At 49.1% G+C, this 8,749-nt stretch overlaps 2 protein-coding genes across 2 annotated transcripts; one reads left to right on the forward strand and one right to left on the reverse strand.

The window, feature by feature from the left end:
• Nucleotides 1–1,373: 1,373 nt before the first annotated feature.
• Nucleotides 1,374–5,984, forward strand: EDB91DRAFT_1090743 (Golgi CORVET complex core vacuolar protein 8-domain-containing protein; the record flags this gene model as incomplete). Its single annotated transcript, XM_041316649.1, has 7 exons — nucleotides 1,374–1,745; nucleotides 1,798–2,320; nucleotides 2,373–3,301; nucleotides 3,355–3,555; nucleotides 3,603–5,621; nucleotides 5,749–5,829; nucleotides 5,871–5,984. 7 exons carry the CDS (start codon nucleotides 1,374–1,376, stop codon nucleotides 5,982–5,984), a joined length of 4,239 nt encoding a protein of 1,412 aa, XP_041168284.1.
• Nucleotides 5,985–6,255: 271 nt separating this feature from the next.
• Nucleotides 6,256–8,003, reverse strand: EDB91DRAFT_1259420 (uncharacterized protein; the record flags this gene model as incomplete). The annotated part of the gene is made up of 6 exons (XM_041324378.1): nucleotides 6,256–6,523; nucleotides 6,576–6,876; nucleotides 6,927–7,152; nucleotides 7,199–7,291; nucleotides 7,342–7,461; nucleotides 7,791–8,003. 6 exons carry the CDS (start codon nucleotides 8,001–8,003, stop codon nucleotides 6,256–6,258), a joined length of 1,221 nt encoding a protein of 406 aa, XP_041168285.1.
• Nucleotides 8,004–8,749: the final 746 nt, after the last annotated feature.

Consider the following 8,749-nt stretch of genomic DNA (forward strand, 5'->3'; position numbering starts at 1 on the left):
CTTGAAGTCATTGTTGATGACAATACTTGGTGCGGAGGATTGGGTTTGGGTAACTGTATTGAGACGTCGACGTGAGAGAGTAGCAATATCAGTCAGGTCTGCGTATGTAACATCGAAAATCTTCGTGTTTGGCAGATTGTCTAAGTCGACACCTGGCTGCTTGTTCGGACCAACCTATTGTGTAATAACCCTGTTAGTGACACATGCAGATTACATACTTCAGAACATCACGCAGACCATCGCAGCAGCCCACGTGTTGAGATGTAATGGTGTCAGGTTGACGTGTTTGGCGTCTGGTGGAGCTGGCCAGCAGATACGGAAACCACATGCTCGGTCTTCGCAGGTATACTGACGAGTCAGATTTGCAATTGCCTCGTTTTGCTCTATCTCCTCATCAGTTGGACCTGTTGCAGCCTTCGCAACATGAGTGACAAGAAGACAATCGAAACACATATATCCCACCCTCTTACCCGCAGGTTCAGCTTCAGCTTCTTCATCTTCTTCAGCTTCTTCGCCATCATCATACTACCATGTATTTAGCTTACTGCAAATCACATACAAACACCCAAAATACATACCTTGGTCTTGATGATAGTCAATTTGAAGGCTGGTGACCGGTGTTCTTTGACTTCCTCCATGATTGTGTCGAAATCACTGAGGTTTGCGAGAACAATATTCTTATAGTTCGTGCGAAGGATTGTGTACGTGATCGTGAAGTTGGTAGCCGAGAGAAGACCTGATCGATTCCCAATACCGTACATCATTTTCTCAGAGACGTCATAGTGTTCGAATGTTGTATCGAGAAGGTCGCGGAGGGTTGAATCTTCGTGGATGAAGAAGGCACGGTTTATGGGTGGTGATTTAGCATTCTTGCGGCGTTTTTCTCCAGTTGCTGGAGGTGGTAGAAGTGGGGTAAATGTCACGGAGACTGCGATACCCTTGCCATTGTTATATGCGCTCTCCAAAGGTTCTATAATGACAACATAAGGTCCCTGGTGTTCACTGTTCAGTACTGCGATAAAAACATACCATTTTCATTGAAACCATTGCCATGGACTCTAGCGTCGTCGCGAGTATCATCGTCGGACCCGAGTTGACTCATAGTCGCGCATATACTCAGTTGAATGTTGTTGTGTAACGCGCGTCGGGTACTACTTAGAGTACTACTCAGCCACACTCGTTTGAAACTTTTTTCTTTTTAGGTGAGTTTCATTATATTTGTAAATTGCAATAAACTTGTGAAAACAAAGATTTTACCATACACGTGCACGTGATGCCAATTTAGTGAATTACCTGATTCGGAACGGAGAACAGTATATTGCTGCTTGCACGCACTACTGCGCACGTCCGCAACCATCAAACATTAGGTGTCGATGTCATCAGCCTCTCATTCGGTCAGCGATGAGGACTTTTCTCCGCATGCCCTCGACATTGAACAGTCGCCGACATTTTCCGGCAATGAAGAGGAAGCAGAAGATGACCAGGGAGGAGACTACTCCACGCGAATGGAGGAGTTACTCAGCGATGAGGATGAACATGGTGATACAGAGGCAGACGAAAATGATGGCGGGTTCGTCTACGACGGTGTAGACGCCGACCAAGTCACAGGCGACAACTATCGAGACCAGCTGCGAGACGTTCTCGGGCCCGAGGACTCATATGATGAATCCGAGGAACAGGAAGTGGTACGGGCTCTTTTGCAGGAAAGCAATAGCGTTTCCAATGAGCCGCCTCGCGATGTGCCAGTAAGTTTTGGCACACCTCATGGCATAAACATGTACTCACGCACGTGTACAGCATGTCGATATCCAGCTGGACGTCAGCGCTTCAGCATCTGCTGCCTTAGTTATGTGTTCTTTGCCACCTAGCAGAGTAGGATCACCTGTGCCGAACGGGCCCTTCGCACTATTCCCCAAGCCATTCCTACATCCAAATGTCTCCCGACTTCGCTCGTTTACGCCAAGAGGCTCCCCTGCTCTCAGCGCTGGTTCACCTCATGCGCAACCTATAAATAGCTTCTCTCCATCTCCATCTCATTTTTCTGAAATCTCGCGGGCATCGTCTCCATCTGCGGGTCATAAAGGACTTCTGATAGGCCATGAGAGAGAAGTGTTTCGGTGGTCGTCACTCGGGAGCGCAGGGTCTCATTTCTACGACCAGAAACCTTCAAAAGCATCAACTGTCCTCGGTGCTCCTCTCACGGGAGCTCCCATGGTCCTCACTGCTAACGGGTTTATCTGTGTTGGGACAGATAAGGGCCGCATATTCGTTTTTGACTTTAAGCAAACATTGAAGTGCATATGTGGCAACGACTCGTCTGGTAGCTTTAAACCTGTTCAACTTTCATTCATCATTTGACCAACCCCATGCAGCATCAACAGTTGGGCCCATCTCTGCGATCGCTCTATCGAACGACCATACGTTTGTCGCATCTGGGCATACTACTGGCTACATTCAACTTTTTGACTTGAAGAACCCTGAGGTCGCAGCTCGGACTGTGACACCTGCCACTCTTGCTGCTGTCACATCCGGTCGACAGGAAGGACATATTCCAAACTCCCGTATCATCAACGTCTCCTTCGTGGCTGGCCGTCATACAGCTGTGGTCTCTGCTGATGAGTACGGTCTATCTTTTTACCATAGTCTTGGTAAAGTCCTGTTTGTGGAGGCATCAGACACAATTCGCATTTTCGGGAATTATCATGGAGAAGATGCTCCCGAAGTTAGTATCTCTGGTCATCCTGCCGACCCATCATCCCAACAGAACGCACTCAGTCGCCCTTCCTTTCGCCGCAGAAGACGACCCCGCAACACAGTCCTTGCAATGAGCACTCTTCCCCTGGGTCCTCTTCCACATCCCACCGATGCATATCAGATCGTTGCCTTGCTGACACCCACAAAACTCGTCATTGTTGGCCTGAAGCCTAATCCGAAGACGTGGCTGAAGCTTATGCGAGATGAGGGGCAACTCTCGTCCCCCGGGTATCGAAGGAGAGGGTGTCTTGCGTGGTTCCCCAGCGTCCAAGATAGTTCAACGGAGAAATCGGACAAAACAGTGAACACGAAGAACCCAAGGAGTGGGAAACAACCCGGACGCCCGCCAACTCATCCTGTGCTCTCGTACTCGTGGGGGAGTCATGTATATCTACTACGCGTATATGAACAAAAGACCAAACAGACCGTGTCAAACAGCCGCACAGGGAAAACAAGCGAAGTGGAAGTTGGCACGTTAGTGTTCGAAGAGGCAGGACAGTGGACGATGGATGATATTGTTCTTGCCATCCAATGGCTCAATGTTAATGTGAGTTCGTCCCAATGGAGTTGTGTATCAGTCCTTATATGCTTTTTCGACAGCAATTGGCCGTCTTTACGGCGAGCGCCTTGAGTGTTTATGATGTACATGGCGTAAAGATGGTTGAAGCAGTCCAATTTGACTCTTCCTCTCTGGTATCTCCCTCGCTGGGCTACACGGGTAATGGTTCGATGTCATACTCCGAGTCTGTGAGAGACATCGCACACAGTATCCGGACCTACAAAGGAAAACTTTTTCTTCTGGTGAGACTTTCGCATATGGAAGCCAAGCAAGAACTGACCCTTTTCAGGGTCGACAGGAACTATTTGTTGGTACCTTACTTAGCTGGGCTGACAGGATCCTGTCCTTTGTCGAGCAGGGCAATTTTCTCAGTGCCATTGAACTTACCCGCACGTACTATACGGGCGAAGCTCCTGGCAATCGCAATGGTCTTCCTGAGGACCCAGAAGAACGGCAGATCGTAATCGCTGATAAAATTCACGACCTCATGGTGGCATCCTCCCGCTATGCGTTTTCTGAAGACCGTATGACAGATGGCACGCATGCGTCACTTGATGGACGGGGCGTCGATCGCACCTCGCTCTTTGAAGATCTGGTAGCAACATGTGCCCGTGCTTGTATTGCTCTGAATGACTTCGACTTCTTATTTGAGGAGTTGTTCCAGCAGTACGAAAACGCTGGCATCTACCGGATGTTCCTCCACCAACTTGAACCCTTTGTATTGGATGGCAGCATTCCCTTAGTGCCTCCTCGCATCACACAGCGACTCGTGGCGCTACATGATGAAAACGGACGTCCAGATCTTGCGGAAAGAATTATCTGGCACATTGAGCCATCCTGCTTGGACATCAATCAAGCCATCAATCTCTGCCGAACACATCAGCTATGGGATGCGTTGGTTTATGTGTACACTCGTGCCCTGCGAGATTATGTCTCTCCCATAGTCGAATTTCTTGGCATCATCCGCAGCCTACAACAGAACCCAACGCCTACGGACACCGTCATCAAGAACGCCTATAAGATCTACTCTTACTTGGCGACCGTGCTGTGCGGGCAAATCTACCCCAGTCAGGAGCCTCTGGAGGCAGCTGAAGCTTTGCTCGCTAAAAGAGATGCATACTCGTTCGTCTTTTGCGGACATTCCACTGTCTGGCCCGTTGAAGGAGGAAGTCTGGTTTTGACGTCCCAAGAAGAAAGCGGTGTGGAGCCAACATATCCTTATACTCGACTCTTGCTCCGCTTTGATGCTGAATCGTTCCTGCATTGCTTGGACATAGCTTTTGAGGATTCATATCTCAACGAATCCTCTCATGACATGAGTCGGTTGATGATAGTCAAGATTCTACTGGATATCATGTCCAGTGAAGATCTCTCACCATCCGATGTCACGTTTATCAACATCTTCATTGCACGGAACGTCCCGAAATATCCCCAGTTCATTCAAGTCGCACCCAGTGTCCTTCATAACATCCTTACTGCGCTTGCCACTCAACCTGAAGTGGAAACGCGAGAGGACCGTCAGCTCGCGGCAGAGTATCTCCTGTCAGTTTACACCCCCCACGACGGAGACCGACTTCTTCGGCTCTTTGAGGATGCCGGATTTTATCGCATCTTACGTAGTTGGTACCGCCACGAGCGGCACTGGGGTCCCCTCCTCACTGCGTTCCTTCACGATCCCGAACTCCGCCCTTCAGAAATATTCAGCGGTTTCCAGGAAGTCATTACCAGCTCGGCAAGAGATAACAAAAAGCAGGTCCCTAGCAATGTCATTGATATTCTTACCACCTCACTCGATGAACTGTTACAAGCCGATATTCTTGCAACTGCGGCTCTTCTAGACAAGCATGTTCCTCAGCTTCACGAGACTGCCCTTGAGAGCCCGCCGTTGTCGAACGATCGTGACCAGTTCATCTACCTCAACCACCTGGTCTTCGACAGTGAATATGACCAGTATTCTTCCACTCCCAGTTCCCCGAGTCATCTCAACAGCCGACTTCGCCACCGCTTTATCCGCTTGCAGTGTGGTTTTGCGCCCTCTGCTGTCATTGATGTCCTTAAACGCTTGCAGGACGGCATTGACTGGTCGACGGCGTTGAGTATATGCGAGGAGGCAGGAGCGTATGATGCTGTCATATGGGCCGTGAATTACAGGGGACAGCCACGGGAAGCCCTCTCAAAAGCGGATGTGTTTGAGAAGCAGCTCACGCTAGATCTCGCACGCACGCTGGCCTCGCCAGCTCCTGGTTCCACGGATTCCGTTTACAAATGCTTGAACGATCTGCAAACCATCGGACGGCGCGGGATATCAGTATGCATGGAGCATTCTAGCTTGTCTTCTCCTGCAGAAGTTCCTCTCGAGGACATTTGGTATCAGCTTCTGAGCAGCCAGATTCATACTGTGCAAACCCTCTCGACCTGCTGTTCCACTGGTCAAGGTAGTGACGCAGGGGCTTGAGAGTGAGGTGCTGTCGACTTTGCGGGCTATCGTCCAAGAGACGTTTGCGTCTTTGGTTTCTGTGAGCTCGACCCAGGCGGTTTCCTTCCCTCGACTGTTCAGCGCTTGGTAGATCCTACTGTGCACTCCGGCACTACGGGCACCCCATATACGGAGTTCCGTGCAATTTTTGACTGGCATGTTTGGAATCGTACCGAACCGATGGAGACATGTTAATCATCTCAAAACCATCTCATTGACCGGGATGTATTCGATTCCGTAGAGCTATATGCAAAGGAGAAAATGCGTGGCTGGACCTCGTCTTGCGGTGTATGTTCATCTGCGGTCGGACTCTACTTCCTTCCCAGGCAGACGTCGAGAGCGTTCAGGTTAGACTTTCACGGACAGGGACTATATACCATCTCAAATGCTTAACTTCGGAATCCTAATGGCACGTTTCGTACTTACTTAATAATAGTTGAAATTACCGCCTCGACAACATAAAGGGTTAGAGATCACCATCAGCCAGCTCGGCTCGGACCATCTGATCCAGGACTATGAAACTGTCCATGGATTGCAAATCAACTCCTAGGGCCTCGCCTTCTGTCTTGAACGCTTCGACGTCGAGTATCATCTGCGCACGGATGCGTTCCTCATCCTTTCCGTCATCTTTTCCAGCAGTGGATCCGAAGATAGATAATGTCGACTTTTTCCCTTTCTTCAGCCGTCGTAGGGATTCCTCGGTCTTCTTCATCGCAGTCAAGTACTGTATGTACCTTAAACACCCAAGTCAAAATCATGTTCATCACGTTGGAAGAACACACGGACCGCTGGCAGACACTTTCCACTACATCAGTCGAGACATCCCTCAACATTTCCTCCTTGAGGCGTCCCCCAGGACCGCCGCCAGTGCTGATTCCGAAGAAGCTCTTTACCGGACGAAGGATGGTGGGTACGAAGTAACTTGCTTCGGAGGGCAAACGTTTGTTGGACATTGCTCTGAACTGCGAAGGAATAGACCGAACGGGCAACAGAGAATCGCAACACCGCCTGGATAATATGGTTGTAGCCTGGCTGCACAATGATGTAGAAAGAGCGCTGAGCTGCCCGAGCTGGGTCCTCAGAGCGACTGCAGATGATGATTTGAGCAGCTTGAAGACGGAGGTCATTTAAGCTAACCTTCGAGCACCTCCTCCGCATTGTCTTCCGTTGACGTGTCGGGAAGCATCATGCTAATCTCTTCTCTCCACAAATGCAAGACTTGGTTTATCATCGCCCGAATATCAACGAGAGCAGTTGCAAACTGTCTTAGTAAGATCTCATCTGCAGCCGTGTTTTCAATAGTGGTCGCTTCTGGAGTAGGCCCGGGTGTTGAAGATCTCGGATGGTTGACAATTGCTGAAATCTATGAAAAGGTGAACGAATGCTTTGACTTCCATCAAAACACATACCTTTTCATTCGTAATGTTAGCGGCAAGTTTCACTGGAGACCCTCCCGCAGGCGGCAATGAGCTTTCCAGCCATTCCCGATACCTGCTTAGGAGCTAGAAAAGCGTTCACCTCGACGCCTGACAACCAATGACAGAGGAAGTACCTGAAGAGTAAATTTCCAAAAGCGATGCGCAAGGTCGGGAATGTAGCCTTCGGCACTCCAGCACGAAGCAATTGCAATGAAAACGTCAGCGGCCTGTGCCGTTACAAATACATCCACGCCCTTGAGAAAGGTGAGCCAATGACATATACTGAAATCAAGTCAATGATAACTCACCGGGAGTAAAGTTTGGTGCTTCAGGATCCAGAATTCTTGAGGACAAAGTTTCTTCGAGCTTCATGACAACTTCTTTCCACCGCAGTTGGAAATATACAGAGAGCTGCAAGTCGTTGAAAAGTAGTGGAAACTGGGTGGGAACGCATGTTTTGCACAGAAATGCGTGGAAGGAGCCAAGAACTCGAGAGATCGAATGAAAGCCTGGGTTGTAGAATGATGCTATAACCGAGGTTCGATGTTAAAGAAATCACAGAACGAGTTCCTATAGAATTTACCTGCGAAATTCGTTTGGGTTTCCCGGCGAATACAACAGTACCAAGTTCATCCATTATTGCCCTACCGATTTCTGCCCACACTACATTGGTCATAATCTCGAAGCCATCCGCAGACGCCTGTTGTGTGTCTCCCAGATGATAGTCCCCCAGTGATATACTTGAATGCGATTTGGTCGAATCCGCCTTAAGGGAAACTCGTTCCGCAACCTCCATGATGCGCCCAAAATCTCGCTCAATGAAGCGAAGGATCTGATTGTACAATTTTGCAAGCGCATCGTTAGATTCGTCCAGTAAGTGTACCGGTCCAGATACATGCGAAGCCTCAAAGGGATTTTGTTTGGTGGCAAATGCAGGTGAATGGCGTATATGGTGTACGGGGCAAACCCGCTTCCAGAAGACTCCGTTCGGGTAGAGAGTGCGGGAAGAGGGGTGTGTGGTAACATTGGTGAGAGTGGGGTAGCCAGTGCATCAGGAAAGATAGTCTAGATGCAAAATTGAGCAACTTTCTTCTTCTGAGGAGGCTAAGACGTATACCATACTTTCTTGATGAAGCTTTGCATTACGTCTCTCCGCATGATCTCTTCAGCAACTCTCCAAAGGCGCAGTGAGTCGTAAATCCTTAGGCACTCAGTCAAATCAACATATAGTTTGGCTCGTTCGAGGTCTGAAACTTTTCCTGCCTTGATGTCCGTCAGGGAGCCCAGGATCGCAGAGAAAAGATGGTCAAGGTCGGACGTGAGAGTTGATTGTATGCGGTCAATGCGCTAACCGGGTCAATCAAAGAAACACTTCTGTCAGAAGGGCACTACGAAAGAACGGTCATAACAAACCCATCGTATTTCATCCACAAAAGCGCAATTTTCTTCTCTTGCCTTCTCGATGTGATACAGAAGTTGAGTGTACTCAGCAGTGACTCTTGAAAGGTGCTTGCGCGGTTGCCTTGGCTCCTGGAACTCCAT

The sequence above is a fragment of the Suillus paluster genome, assembly GCF_016628075.1.
Source record: "Suillus paluster strain FC165 chromosome Unknown EDB91scaffold_718, whole genome shotgun sequence".
Lineage (NCBI taxonomy): Eukaryota > Fungi > Basidiomycota > Agaricomycetes > Boletales > Suillaceae > Suillus > Suillus paluster.